At 31.1% G+C, this 15,881-nt stretch overlaps 2 protein-coding genes and 1 long non-coding RNA gene across 3 annotated transcripts; all 3 read right to left on the reverse strand.

Annotated features, from left to right (window-relative positions):
* Window positions 1-378: 378 nt before the first annotated feature.
* On the reverse strand, window positions 379-4,065 carry LOC117928163. Its single transcript, XR_004653545.1, has 4 exons — window positions 3,677-4,065; window positions 2,444-2,743; window positions 2,301-2,343; window positions 379-521 (listed from the first exon to the last, which is right to left on the reverse strand). It is a non-coding gene; the product is annotated as an uncharacterized LOC117928163 (long non-coding RNA).
* A 325-nt stretch (window positions 4,066-4,390) lies between these two features.
* LOC117928354 (protein SUPPRESSOR OF npr1-1, CONSTITUTIVE 1-like) lies at window positions 4,391-6,912 on the reverse strand. The gene is made up of 2 exons (XM_034848249.1): window positions 5,726-6,912; window positions 4,391-4,400 (listed from the first exon to the last, which is right to left on the reverse strand). Exons 1-2 carry the CDS (start codon window positions 6,889-6,891, stop codon window positions 4,391-4,393), a joined length of 1,176 nt encoding a protein of 391 aa, XP_034704140.1. The 5' UTR covers window positions 6,892-6,912.
* Window positions 6,913-6,969: 57 nt separating this feature from the next.
* LOC117928156 (disease resistance protein RPV1-like) lies at window positions 6,970-11,568 on the reverse strand. The gene is made up of 4 exons (XM_034848047.1): window positions 10,909-11,568; window positions 8,079-9,150; window positions 7,626-7,943; window positions 6,970-7,524 (listed from the first exon to the last, which is right to left on the reverse strand). The coding sequence occupies exons 1-4, from the start codon at window positions 11,427-11,429 to the stop codon at window positions 7,003-7,005; spliced, it is 2,433 nt and encodes an 810-aa protein (XP_034703938.1). The 5' UTR covers window positions 11,430-11,568; the 3' UTR covers window positions 6,970-7,002.
* Window positions 11,569-15,881: the final 4,313 nt, after the last annotated feature.

Below are 15,881 nucleotides of genomic sequence, written 5' to 3' on the forward strand. Positions count from 1 at the left end.
TAAACATAAAAATAAGTAAACATTAAAAACATCCTTAAATTTTGTCTCTATTTTGGTAATACTATTTTAACAATCATATCTTGTTGAACCTATTTTATAAGAGATGTCATGTAGACAAGTTTTATAACTTGTCAAAATAGATCCAAACTGGCAAATGTTAAAAACTGGCCATCAAAACCTATTTTAATACATGATGTTAGATCATCATGTAGATTAGTCATACTCATTGCAGAACAGAGCCTTGTAGTGAATAGCTTTTAGAAGCACTAATCTCATCTTTATATATATTGTGAACAACAAAAGCAATTACATAACATGACATATTTTCAAATGCCACTGCAGAAGAATCAAAGTGGAATAACTTCACTTCTATCTGGTGTCCAAAATGTAGAACTATGAGAAGTTAAAGATTGAAAGACTTACAGATCAATCAATGACTTGAGACTAATAAGAACTAGTAGTCCTTTGTATATATGTCCAGGTGAAGATCTTCTATATATATGTCCAGAAGGGATCTCAAGCTGTTGAACAAACTGAAACATGATTAGTAATGAAAGCATCCGTAGTCTGAAAACTAAAAGGCTTGGAATATGAAACTGAGATGCATCAACCTTATAAAATTTGCCAAACTTTTTCTTTTGGCCCCTTTTCAAGGCCAAAGTGTAGCATACACACTAGCATCGACATTACAATATAAACTTATTTCATATAATTTTATATTCTAAGATTGAAAAATGTTGGGAAAATCTCTTGAGAATAGGTTGGATGAGAACAGAAAAATGGAATGAAGAAAGCCAAATATCACCAGTGTTTCAAGATAGGAGAAAGCCAATTTTACATTCATGATGGGAGAAATGGACAACAAACAGTCCCTAAAAAAGTTATGAAAATTTCAGGAAGGAAGAGGGCTAAGAAAAATCACCCAGAGAAACGTGTGCTAGCTGGTTATTGGAAGGGAGAAACATATACTAATATCACTGGTGTTTTTCTCTAAAATCTCCCCACAATTTTGGCCTGTGTGACCATTAGTAAATGAAACACAATTTTTGAACACCAAAGAAAATTTCAATTACCCTTTTTAGTGTCTATTTAGTATTTACCCACCAATTTGGTTTTGTACCTAAAGATTACGATGTATAATATTCAAACCCACTTTGCACCAATGGTCTTACCATCAGGAAGAGCCCCCTGTTTTCCCTTTTGGGTGAGAGTGGCTCAAGTCTAACCTATGAAATGGGGGAAAATTGTGAACAATAGAGAGTAAACTGATCAGAATTGGGCTTTGAATTACCACTGACCTTTCCTACCAATGATATCCAATCACCACTCACCAAATTAAGCCACTTCATATTGAGGCATGGAGCAAAGCCTGATGTCACTAAGTGATTACAACATTTTTTATTTTTTTTTTTCACACCCAAATGTCCATGTTCTTCCAGAAAAATATCCTTACCATTTTAGGTGATGTGATTAGGAAGTGGACATTAATAAAAGATCTCACCACTGCAGATCTTGTAACATGATACAGATATGCTATTACTAGACATGAAAAATACTCTTTTTGTTCACTAAAGCTAGTTGATGTTGATTATTGGATTTGAGTGAATAAAAGAACATTTTATTCTTTTTTGTAAATGATATTAGATATTTTTTTTAAAAAACTACTTTATTTTCTTCTAATTTAATTGTTTTAAATTCTATACAATTTTTTATTCATGGACATAGACTCAAATAAATCACCCCGCATCTAACCCCAAATACTGAAATCTCCCCATAGTTTTGGTCTCAAGGAAGCATACTGCAATAAAAAATCTCTCCATCAAAAATTTCCCCCAATTGGCATGCAACTCAAGTAGCCCAAGGCAATCTGAAACTTCACCAATTACCCAAACAACATACAAATCACCTGTAGTTCTACCAGGGACAAGTGATGATGGATGGCATCATTTAATTTCTCTCCATAAAAAATTTCTCATTCTGAAGATCTAATAAACATTATCTTACCAGGTACGAATTATATTTGTCTTGTCTTAGAAAGAAGGAATGATGAGAAATCCATCAAAAGAAAACCCAAAGGAAATCAAACCAAAAAAGATATGGGATCCCAACATAATCATAGAATGTGGAGAAATAAAACCAAAAGATGGAGAAGAATACCCTAGAAAAAAAAAAAAAAACCCTAAAAATTGAAACCAGATGGTGAATCAGAAAAATAAAGTAAAATAAAATGACATATTTTGGTGAATCAGAAAACTAAAAGTCATTTGGTTGAAAGAATAATGAGTGAATCAAAAAAATACCAAGACTCTTCATCCACACTCCAATAATCTTCATTATTGACCACTGAGAAATAAAACCAAAAAAGTTTTGGTGACTTTCAGTCAGTGAAAAGAAGGTTGTACTGCTCATTGTTAGAAGAAAGGAAAGGGAAAGGCACGTTTACCTGCAAAATTTCTTTTCGTCTGAATACTGCTCATTGTTAGAGGAAGGGAATGGGAATGGCATCAACACCGTGAATGGGTTTTGCAGTGGGGGTGAGCGGGAGGCACTGGTCTATATATAGTGATGTTATTGTAGCGGTGAAGGCCCGCCACTGGTGCATATATGGCAGCAGCTACAGGGGATCTTATACGGTAGCAACCACTTTTCTTCCATGGCAAATGTGGCTCAAATTCTTCTTCAAATCCAGGACTTGAAGGAAAATTCTAGATTGAGAAATGACAGAATCCGTCTCAGGGGAGTCCTTGAATCAATGTGGAGAGTAAACAAAGTTAGATGAATGAGAAGGGTAAAACTGCCATTGCATTAATATGACAAGGATAAAGCTGTAATTTTAATTGGTAATCTAAATAAGTTATTTTAAAAAAATATATATTAACAAAAGAATTGCATTATAATTGAATATGGGAGCAAATTATTTATAACTCTATGCTATACAATTTATTTGAGTTTATTCTAAATAATTAAGATATTAAAAAATAATCAGGGAACTTTTTTTCAAATAAAATCATGAAAATCTTAAAAACTTAAATAATTTATCTAATTATTGAAAAATGGATACACATCAATTTAAATTTTAATGAGAGATGTAAAACTTTGACAATCGATTAAATTCTATAAGTTTGGGCTCAGAGAGTCCTTAAAAAAGTTTTTTTAAAAAAATAACATTTTGCAATGATTCATAAAAATTATTAAATGATTTATAACAATGGAAAAAAATTATCATAAAATATATTTTTATTTTTAGGTTGTCTTGTTTATTCGAAATTTTATTTTATTTTTATTTCTAAAAAATAAAATCTAAATGGGGTTGCACCCATAATTTATTATGCACATGCCTTAATCACAAAATACATGATAGTTAATTCATTAAAATTTTTATAAAAGAGTTTCACAAAAAAAGTTATTCACAAAAAATTTTAGAACTAAAAATTAAGTGTAGGGCATTTGACTTATTAGCTAAATAGGATATATATTTTTATTTTTTAAAATATAGATATTAAAATATATAGTGCTACACAGCCACATATATGATAATGATGTGCTCTAAATCATGAAGTAATGAGGAAGAAAAAGGAAGATGACTTCCTAATAAATTTTCATGATAGCTTAAATGAGCAAACTGAAGACGTATAGAGATGGTTAAATATAAATTAAGAAAGTTTTGCTGATGTACCTGCTGGTTGGTGTTTGAGTTTAAAGCTTGAGATGGTGTGGTTCCTCTGCTTGGTTATGTTCTGCGCCATCACGACTTCTCTTGATAGATTTTGTTGTTGATCTGTTGTCACCAAAATTCTCAATATTCAACAACATAGGCTTATGGTTGTCTTCATCATCTTGGGTGCCAAGAAAATCTACCAACGAGATATGGTTCTGTTGATGGTCTTGAGAGTATATAAGATGAACCCCACAACTTTTGATTTCGCCCCAAACAAAATCATCAAATGAAGCCTGAAGGTGCATATAATGATTGGAGTGGAACTCGTCCCTAAAAGAAATCTTAGGATAGTACACTAGCAACACTTCATCTGATTCACTACCATTAATCTCGAGGCAATGGTAGCATTTGCTACAGAAAAGTTCTACTTCATCAAATTTCAAACGTAAATTAATTTCTTGTGATTGATGATGAAGACAAAAAAATCCAAATCCAACGAAGTGGTCATCTTCATACCAATTCATAGGAAGCTCTATTCTTATTTGGCTTCCCATTTCCTGATGCAGTACCCACCCTGGAATTCCATTACCTCCTAGATTAATACTTCTCCATTTCAAAGGAGGCTGCACAGTTAAAAGTAACATTTCCAGAGGTGGGTCAGCTTAACAAACAAAGTAAATTAGAACTATTAATTGCAGAGTAAATAGGAAATTAAAATAAATATCAATTAATTCACAAGTACCTGTAATTAAAAGAGAGAAAAAAAAAAGTTTAAACAAAAATTGTACCTCAACTGTCTTGAACCATTTGAGGAGAAAAGACCAGAGAAGAGTAGATGGATTTGATAGAGTTCCAAAGATCGGGCAATCATGTGCATCTATTTCTCTTAGACTTGATGGAAGCTCTGGAATTTCTTCAAGCATCTTGTAGTGACTGATATTAAGGCGTCTTAGATTACATAGTTGAGTAATAGCAGTAGGTATGTGACGCATATTGTTTTGACTTAGATCTAATTCTTCCAGCAAGGATAGGCACCATAAATTACTTGGGGCTACTCCATCAATCATATTCTGAGTTTCTAATAAACCAAGATTTATTAAATTTTCCATGTCCCCTGTGACTAGGTTTGGACAGTCACTGAGATGAAGTTTTTCAAGGTATTTCAACCTACAAATGCTGCTCGGAAGACTCCTCAAGTTTTCACACTTCACTAACCGCAAATAAGTGAGATGTTTTAGAAACTCAATTGATGATGGAAACTCTTTTATACACGTTCCACTTAAATCAAGCGACTTTAAGCATTCCATATCCTCCATGATTTCCGGAAAAGTCTCCAAGTTTGAACAACCAGAGAGATCAAGTTTTGAAAGGTATTTCAACCTACAAATGCTGCTCGGAAGACTCCTCAAGTTTTCACACTTCACTAACTGCGAATCAGCGAGATGTTTTAGAAACTCAATTGATGATGGAAGCTCTTTTATACACGTTCCACTTAAATAAAGTGACTTTAAGCGTTCCATATCCTCCATGATTTCCGGAAAAGTCTCCAAGTTTGAACAACCAGAGAGATCAAGTTTTTCAAGGTATTTCAACCTACAAATGCTGCTCGGAAGACTCCTCAAGTTTTCACACTTCACTAACCACAAATAAGTGAGATGTTTTAGAAACTCAATTGATGATGGAAACTCTTTTATACACGTTCCACTTAAATCAAGCGACTTTAAGCATTCCATATCCTCCATGATTTCCGGAAAAGTCTCCAAGTTTGAACAACCAGAGAGACCAAGTTTTGTAAGGTATTTCAACCTACAAATGCTGCTCGGAAGACTCCTCAAGTTTTCACACTTCACTAACTGCAAATCAGCGAGATGTTTTAGAAACTCAATTGATGATGGAAGCTCTTTTATACACGTTCCACTCAAATTAAGCCACTTTAAGCGTTCCATATCCTCCATGATTTCCGGAAAAGTCTCCAAGTTTGAACAACCAGAGAGATCAAGTTTTGTAAGGTATTTCAACCTACAAATGCTGCTCGGAAGACTCCTCAAGTTTTCACACTTCACTAACCACAAAAAAACGAGATGTTTTAGAAACTCAATTGATGATGGAAACTCTTTTATACATGTTCCACTTAAATCAAGCCAATTTAAGCATTTCCTATCCTTCATGATTTCCGGAAAAGTCTCCAAGTTTGAACAACCAGAGAGATTAAGTGTTTCAAGGTATTTCAACCTACGAATGTTGCTCGGAAGACTCCTAAAGTTTTCACACTTCACTAACTTCAAATCAGTGAGATGTTTTAGAAACTTGATTGATGATGGAAGCTCTTTTATACACGTTCCACTTAAATCAAGCCACCTTAAGCATTCCATATTCTCCATGATTTCCGGAAAAGTCTCCAAGTTTGAACAACCAAAGAGATCAAGTTTTGTAAGGTATTTCAACCTACAAATGCTGCTCGGAAGACTCCTCAAGTTTTCACACTTCACTAACCGTAAATAAGCAAGATGTTTTAGAAACTCAATTGGTGATGGAAGCTCTTTTATACACGTTCCACTTAAATCAAGCGACTTTAAGCATTTCATATCCTCCATGATTTCCGGAAAAGTCTCCAAGTTTGAACAACCAGAGAGATTAAGATTTGTAAGGTATTTCAACCTACAAATGCTGCTCGGAAGACTCCTCAAGTTTTTACACATCATTAACTGTAAATCAACGAGATGTTTTAGAAACTCAATTGATGATGGAAGCTCTTTTATACACGTTCTACTTAAATAAATCGAATTTAAGCATTCCATATCCTCCATGATTTTCGGAAAAGTCTCTAAGTTTGAACAACTAGAGAGATCAAGTTTTTCAAGGTATTTCAACCTACAAATGCTGCTCGGAAGACTCCTCAAGTTTTTGCAATAGCTCAAATGCAAATGAACGAGATGTTTTAGAAACTCAATTGATGATGGAAGCTCTTTTATACACGTTCCACTTAAATTAAGCCACTTTAAGCATTCCATATCCTCCATGATTTCCGGAAAAGTCTCCAAGTTTGAACAACCAGAGAGATCAAGTTTTGAAAGGTATTTCAACCTACAAATGCTGCTCGGAAGACTCCTCAAGTTTTCACACTTCACTAACTGCAAATAAGCGAGATGTTTTAGAAACTCAATTGATGATGGAAGCCCTTTTATACACGTTCCACTTAAATTAAGCCACTTCAAGCATTCCATATCCTCCATGATTTCCGGAAAAGTCTCCAAGTTTGAACAACCAGAGAGATCAAGTTTTGAAAGGTATTTCAACCTACAAAAGCTGCTCGGAAGACTCCTCAAGTTTTCACACTTCACTAACTACAAATCAGTGAGATGTTTTAGAAACTCAATTGGTGATGGAAGCTCTTTTATACACGTTCCACTTAAATTAAGCGAATATAAGCTTTCCATAACCTCCATGATTTCCGGAAAAGTCTCAAAGTTTGAACAACCAAGGAAATTAAGTTCTTCAAGGTATTTCAACCTACAAATGCTGCTCGGAAGACTCCTCAAGTTTTTGCATTGACGAATAGATAGCAACTGAAGTGAGGTGAGATGACCGATTGAGGAGGGTAATTCTTCAATAGCAGTACCATCTATGTAAAGACTTTTAAGAGAGACCAAGTTTTGAATTGTACTTGGCAGGCTCCTAATCTTTTGGCACCCTCTCAAATTCAACAAAGTAAGCTTCTTCAAGAAACCAATAGATGAGTCAACATTATCCAAACTTTCACAACCTTCAACATCTAGTTGCTCCAGATTTGACATATTTGAGAAGTGTGGGATTTCATTTAGCTGCTGAGATTTTGATAAATTCAAGATCTTCAACTCTTCAAGATACTGCAACAAAAGAAATTAATTATTTTATTTTAGCAAATAAATTCTCATGAACTTCAAAATTAATCTAAGGGAAGACATAATATAACTAAGTTTAATACTACCTTTTTCCCTTGCCAAAGGTGTTCTATATTGCTATGCTGCAAGTTGAGTTCAATGAGGTTCTCTCCATCAAAATTTGAAGGCAAGGATTTCAAAGAGTATCCTTCCCAATGAAGATATCTTAAATAATCTGAAGGAAATTGAAAGTCTTCAGGAAGGAGGAGCTTTTGACACCGTTTTCCCATATAATTAAGAAAACCCCAACTCCAGTAAATTTTTAATAATCTAAGTCTCTCCATCCTTTTGAAAGCTTCAGTAGTAAATGAGATCTCTCTTGATGTACACATGTCTAGAAATATCGCTTCAACTGCTTTCGTTCCCTAAAAATTAAAAGTACATGAAGATAAATAAAGAATGAAACATATAAAACCTTAGAAAAACTATAAAGATATATAATTTCTTAAACAAAAATAATGACACTATATATCAAGTAAGTTAATGCATTTGATCCATACCATTTTTTTTCTCAATACAAGGGAAATATCCTTAGGGTCCCATAATCTGCTCCATTTCCCAGGCTCTTTAGGATGTTTATGTCGAACAATTTCTCTACCCATTTCTTCTACCAAATTATGCATTGTTATGGTATTACCACAAAGAGTTATGAGGCACTTGTCACTAAGAACTGTTATTCCAATCCCTGCATGCTTTACTAGTCTTGTTACATCATTTTCATTCCATCCCTTGAAGAAGCACGCAATGTCAAGGAATATTTCTTGCTCTTTCTTGTCCAATCCATCAAAGCTTATCTTAAGTACATTTTGGACTTCTATGTTGGGATTTTCCTTTAGTTTTTGTAATGCACTTTCCCAGTTAGGCACACTTTTATTAAAAAGAAAGGAACCCAAAACTTCAAGAGCTAATGGTAGGCCTTTTACATAATTTACTACATGATCTGAGAGGTTTACATAGTCACCTTTAGGAATGTTTTGTTTAAAGGCATGTTGACAGAAAAGTTGAATAGACTCCTTGTAACTTAGTGCCTCAACTTTATATGATGCATCGACTCCATGCTCATTTAGACAATGTTGATCTCTAGAGGTTATGATGATTCTACTTCTAGGACCAAACCAACCATGCTCTCCAGCTAAGAATTTTAATTGCTTCAATTTGTCTACATCATCAAGAATAAGAAGAACCTTTTTAGAGTTAAACCTGTTTCTTATCACATCAATCCCTTCATGAACATTACTTATTTCTAGATTTTTTCCCTTCACGACACCATTAAGAAGTTCTTTCTGTAATTGAAGTAGACTTGATTGGTCCTTGGATCTTTCTCTAACATTTTCAAGAAAGATCCTACTCTCAAATTGATGTGAGATATTATTATATACAACTTTGGCAATTGTGGTCTTACCAATTCCACCAAGCCCATAAATCCCAATCATGCGAACATCATTTGACTCAATTTTTATTAATGACTTCAATTCTTCCAAATGAAAATTCATTCCAACATGTAGTAAGAGCTTGGAGTTCAATTCTTTGAGGATGACATCAATAATTTCCTTGATAAGTCTTGTCTCATATCTGTCAATTACAAAGTATACATGGTTAGTTAAAATAAGTTGTAAAAAATAACAAATGTGAAGTAAATTGGCAATATTTAGTATTCTCCACTATGATTGAACTAGTGGCTAATCAAATGTGAAACCCTACCCCCCACCAAAAAAAGAAAAAAAAAAGAAACAAAATCACCCAATTTACTAATTTAAGTACTTTTTCCATTTGTTAAGTATAACGTGAATTGAAAAAAATAAAAAAGTAAGAAGGAAAACAAAACTTTTCCTACTTGAGGAGGGGGAAGTGGGGTAATTTTCTTTCTATATTATTTACTATGTTATTCAAATACAAGGAAATCATTTTTCTTAACATCTTTTTTCCCTTAGCCAAAGTAAAAAGTTAGGCTTCTGAGGTTTTTATGAAAATTTAGGAAAAACAATTTTAGCATGATATCTAACAAATGGGTAGCTAGAAAACCAATTTATTAACTCCAGGCCAACACAATAGGAATATAAAGGTATTATGCTTAGCACAAGAAGTAGATCAACAGGAGAAACTAATTGTGACTTTCTTATGGAGTAATAGATAATTTTTAACATCACAAAGAATAGGGGGAAAAAAAAAAGGGCATTATAAATGGGAGGAAATACTGAGCTGAATAGAATTTTCAACTAAAGTGAGTATGAATTTCATGAGCTTAACATGCATGTAATAACAGTTCAAATCTTTTGTGGAAGTTGTTATGATGGTTCTAATGATTTTTGTTGTTCAACTATTTGTCTCCATATATTTGATGTAGAGAGTAGAAATTCAAAGGTAAATATTCTCGGAGAAAAATTGGGATAAGGTGTAATGAGATGAAAATATTTGAAAAAATTATGATTAATTTTTCACCTTTTTAGTTGGAAAAGATTAAAATATGTTTCGTTTTATAGAAAAAGATTAATTACTATTGTTTTTTATAAAGACTAAAATAACTTTATTTGAACTTTTCATAAATTTCAAAGAAATAATTAATGTATTATAATAAATGTCATTTCAACCTCAAAAATTAAAAATAATAATAATAATAATAATAATAATAATAATAATAATCTAATATTTTCTCATTTCATTTGTAATAAAAAAATTTAAAAAAAAAAGAGATATAATAAAATTATTTTAAATTTATATTTGTTTTTGAAATTATTTATATGTTCTTTATAAAGTTAGCAAAGTTGTAAAAGATTGAAATTTATATATTTTTTTCATCGGTAATTTTTCTATTTTTTATTATTAAAGTTGGTTTGGGCATAATAATACTTTAATATTTTTTTCAATTTTACTTTATTTTTATATTTTATTGTTGACAAAATAAATTTTTTAGCGATAATTATTTTTTAATTTTAATTTAATTTATTTTTATTTTTATAATTTACTTTTATTAATAAAAATCTTGGATATTATTGATAGTAGTCAATGAACTCTTTGTTAAACTTTAATATGAAAAGACATGAAATGATAATGGATGAGGCGTTGGATTATTATTATAATAAGTGTCAATCTAATATTAAATACTGAATCCTTAAGGATCATTTTTCTAGCTTGAGGTGATCTATTCCCAATAAAAATTAAATCCTGTTGGCTTTCGAAGAAAATTAAAAAATATAAACAATTCATCCATGTCATCACCAAAAATAACGTTACTCATAAGGTTTAATTAAATTTTATAATAAGTAGTGTAAAGGTCAACCCAGATTGAAGGAGAAAATGTTGCAATGAAAGATGAGAGGAAATTATAGTTACCGATATTTTTGTAGATCATATCCAGCAAGATTGCCAACTTCTGCCAAGGCACTTCTCCACTTTTGAATCTTCTCCCTTTTCTCCTCATCTGCTTCCTTTTCGTGATCAACAAATGCCTTTTCATAACTCCCTCTTTGCTTCCGCACGTGGGATGGATCCACATGATAGAAAATTGGTAGAATCAGTCGCCCCTCGGTTGCCCCACACTCACTGATCTTCACGAGTTCATCTAGACACCACCTAGAGGCAGCATAGTTTTCCGAAAAAATGATAACAAAAATCTTTGATTCTTCAATAGCTTCCAGCAGCTCAGATGCAATTACTCCTCCTCTCGCCAGTTCTTCATCATCTCTAAAGGTGCGAATTCCACAGGAAATCAAAGCCTCATAAAGATGATCTGTGAAACCATAGCGGGTGTCTTCTCCTCTGAAACTCAAGAAGACTTCATAAGTGAATTGATGGGTTGATTTCGAAGAAGAAGAAGGAGAATAAGAGATGATCTGGGTGTTTGTGGAAGCCATGGTTGTTTTCTTCTCCTCTTTCTGTGTCACAAGTAGAAGAGATTTCGAAGCTTGATTTCTCTTCAGGCTAGGAGACAGGGGTAGCTTAGCATTTAAGCTATTTCTTGAGAAAAGTTCGGGGAGGTGAATAGGGAAGAAGGAAGGAGGAAGGAAGGTGGGCTGAAATTTCAAGGAAGAAAAGGTAGTATTGAGAGTCCACAGATATCATTATATATTTCATAATATATGCATCAATTGCATAATTAATGATAATTTTAATTATTTGGTTTTTCTCCCAAACTATTGGTACCAAAAAAAATACCACGGAGGAAAATATCTTTCAAAAATGATTTTCTTATATTTGTTTTGACATAAAAATTATCCAAAAAAGTTAAATATAAGTAAAATTACTTTAAATTTTATAAAATTTTAAATTATTTAATTTTTATATAAAAAGGAAAAAAAAAAGTGAAGTGAACTTTTATATAAAAACAATTTATTAATTTTAAATCTATTTTCTATCTTTTCAATTTTTCTTTCCTTTTATTTTTCACCTTAATTTTTTTGGATCATTTTTTCTTTCAAAATTTTCAAGAACCTAGTATACAATAAGAATCCATAGGAAAGGATAAAAATTTTAATTTCCACAAAAGTATTAATAGTTGGATTAAGGGAGTGAAACGAAAATTGATCAAAAATTAATTAAGAAAACAATAATCCACGTATTAAAATTGCTTTTATTAGAAAAATATATATGACATAACTTGTGATGTTCAATAATAATATACAAAATTTAAAAATATATGTTATTGTAGACCCCAAAATTTGTCTCAATTTTATCTTTACATTATTTTTAGCCCAATTTTAAATCCCGATTATATTTGTTATTTTAGGCCCACTCACCCTTTAATTTTTAGTTTTCATTATTTTTTAAATTATTTTATTTTATTTTTATTTTATTTTTTTATTTTTACTTATTAATTTTACTTGTTATTATTATTATTATATTATATTATATTTTTATATTTTTATTTATTATTTTTTTTTTCACTCTCCTCTCTCTTCCTTTTTCTCCTCCACCTACCCTCACCCACCCACTTCTTCTCTCTCCTCCCCTACTTTCACCACCGACCACTTTTCATTTTTCCCCAAAAAAATTTTTCCCTCCTCCTTTCCCCTTACCGAGACACGGTAGACCCCCCCGCATGCAGAATTTTTGTCTTTTGGGCCGCTGGAAGAGTTTTTCTAGGGAGTTATTTTTTCTTTCTTTGGTGGCTACTCTTTCTGGAGACGGAGGGAACAAACCCATTTTTTTTTCTTTTCTTTCTCTATTCCTCTTTTTCTTCCCACAGCCAGCCCCCAATTTTTTCTTCCCTTCCTCCTTCATTCTCCATTTTTTTTTTCTTTTTTAGTTTTTCTCCTCCTGTTTTCCCAAGAGAGCCAACCCCCATTTTTATTTTTTATTTTTTATTTTTCCTTTTTCTTCTTCCCCTAAAAACACCCAACAGTCAGTTCTCCCATTTCTTTTCCATTTTTATTTTTTATTTTATTATTTTTATTTCAGCTTATTTTATTTTATTTGTGATTCCCAAAAAAAACATCCACTACTGCCGGCAAGATCACCGACCGAGAGCCGTCGACCAGTAACCTCCTCCCTTTTCTCTCTTTATCTCACTTCCCGTATCACTCATTTTCCATTATTATTATTATTATTATTATTATTATTATTATTATTATTATTATTATTATTATTATTATTATTATTATCGTTATTATTATTATTGTTATTGTTATAGTTGTTATTTTATTTTATTTTAATAGTAATTGTTATTTGTGAAATTGAGTTGTTGAATTAATACGAAATTTGAGGTTAATTTGTTGTTGGTAGATTAATACGTAATTTGATTTAATTTATTGTTAGTGAATTAATTTGAAATTTGTTAATTTGGGTTTGTGGGCATATTGTATTTGGTGATTAATTTAGGGATATTTGGATTATATCAATTGCATATTGTTTATTTGGACTTGGACCTATTGTTAAGTTGTTATTTGTTTGAGCTTATTAGATTGGGCTTGAAATATTATTTCTCTTGACCATGTATTTTTTTTATGTGGGCTCGTTAACTGATATGAATTTTGGGGCCCATAATGTGGGTGAGATTTGTTGGATTATTTGAATATTTGATATGGGCTTGGCCAATTTGAATTGTTTAATTTGGACATGGGACAATTGTGCTGTATATTAAACTAGGCTTAAATTATAAAATATTAAATTTAGGTCTAGTAGAATTTATTTTAATTTATCCAATTTTAGGTTTGGTTGATTGTGTTTGTATTTTTTGTTATTAATTTAGATGTTCTAGGTTAAGACCTATAGTAATTTGGGCTCATTTTAATTGGTGAAATTTAAAGTTTGAATTTGGGTTTGAATATCCATTGTGAATTTTATACATTTTTAGATATTTACATTTGTGTCATTTTTGTTTTTGCATGGACCCATTCTGTAATCTTGTTGGTTGAGTACGAATTGATGACGCGTGGAGTTTGTTGTAAGTTTATTTGGGTATATATTTTATTTCCCACTTTTATTTGGTTTTATTTTTATTAGTTCTTGTAAATATTCGTTTGTATATATTTATTGAGTGTGTACAGAATTGAACATCGAATAAACTAGAAATTTTGTTTAAATGAGAAGAAGAATTCAGTAAATGTATTTTGATAAAACAATAATTTTAAAATATTATTTTTAATAAAATAAAGTTTTTTTATCATTTATAAAAATTCAGAAAAATGCATTTAGAAAAATCCAAAAGAATTGTTTTTAATAGAATTCAAAAAATTGTTTTTAATAACATTGTCCAAAAATTTCTTTGTTTAACAAAAATTGTCCAAAAATTGTTTTGTAAATAAGATTGTTCGAAAAATTAATTTTTAATAAAATTATCTAAAATATTTTTTTCAAATGAATTCTTTTTCCTTAATTAAAATGGGATTAAAAGTATTTTTCAGAAATAGAGAATTTAAATCTTTGTTTTTCTTTTTAATTAAAATTTATTTTGCAAATAAAGTTATGTCATTTTAAATAATTTATAAAAATACTCTTTTAAATGAAAATGAATCTAAATACTTTTGTAAATAAAATTGTAAAAATTCATTATTTTCTAGTAAAAGCAAGTAAAAATAATTTTTGTGCCCAAATTGAAATTTTGTAATAAATTCTTTTGATACAATAAGTGTAAATAGCTTTTTTTGAAAATTGAATATAACTGAAATTGAGAAAATAAATTGATTCTTTTTTATAAGTAAATAAATGGAAATCATTAATTCAAAATCGTTTTTAATAAAATCCTTTGAAATTTCTTTAAAACTTTTTTTAAATATCTTTTATTTATTTAATTCAATCAATCATTTTGCATAATTCTCTTATTATTTATTTTGTGTATTTTGTAATTAGATTTCATCATTGTTTTTGTGCATATTAATTTTCACCATGACTTGTATATTGATTATTTTTCTTGGTATCCATAATTAATTAATTAATTACTACAGTTTCCTCAATTCATTTAGTAGAGGTCGTACGTATACGGGCTTAGAGGGGTGCTATGGCTCACCACCGTACCTTCCCAATGAGTAACCTAACCCCCGGACCCAGACTCAATTTTTCACAGACCCATTTTTTCCTTCAGGAGTCACACTTAGGGTTTTTCTTTTTTATTTTGTTTTTTCCTTTAAAAATAAAACAAAAATAAGTGGCGACTCCAAGTCTTTTTCTAAAAATCAAATTTTCACCAAATAAAATATAAAAAAAAAGCGAGTTTTCGCCATCGAGTGGGAACGCATCGAGCAAAATGCGGGGTTCACAAAATGGCGACTCCACTGGGGATTTTTAGAGGGTCAAACTTGAACTCGAGTTAAGGGGAATGTGGCGTTTGATTGGTCAATCAATGGATACCCCTCTCTATGTGTCTTGGTATGATTGTTTGTTGATTACACGTTGAGAGCTTTGATATGTTTGTTTGTAATATATGTTTGGCTATTATGTTCATTTGTGATGTTGACATGTTGATTATAGATTGATTCTCTTGCCTATTTTAGCATAGTGACTCTTCTTGTTATATGATTATTTTGCTTTCTTGGACATGTATATTCTCATTTTTGTATATCTCATTCATCTTGGCATGATTGATTCTATTTGTTGTATATTATCTTGTTTATCTCGACATATTGTCTATTCTTGTTATATTCCTATTTTGCTTATCATATTTTTGCTTAGCTTGTGTGTAGATATGAGTGATATACCTATTCTTTGCATGACTGCTTGGTACATGACTGCTCTTCCTCCGTGTGATGCATGTATTGTTTGTCTGTGTGGGATACACATCTATCCCCTTACCTCCAACTCCCTAGTCTCAGTCGACCCTATCTTCTTTGATCTCGTATTTGATATGAGACTTTTTGCTTTGTTTGCTCTTC

This window comes from Vitis riparia, chromosome 13 (assembly GCF_004353265.1).
Source record: "Vitis riparia cultivar Riparia Gloire de Montpellier isolate 1030 chromosome 13, EGFV_Vit.rip_1.0, whole genome shotgun sequence".
Lineage (NCBI taxonomy): Eukaryota > Viridiplantae > Streptophyta > Magnoliopsida > Vitales > Vitaceae > Vitis > Vitis riparia.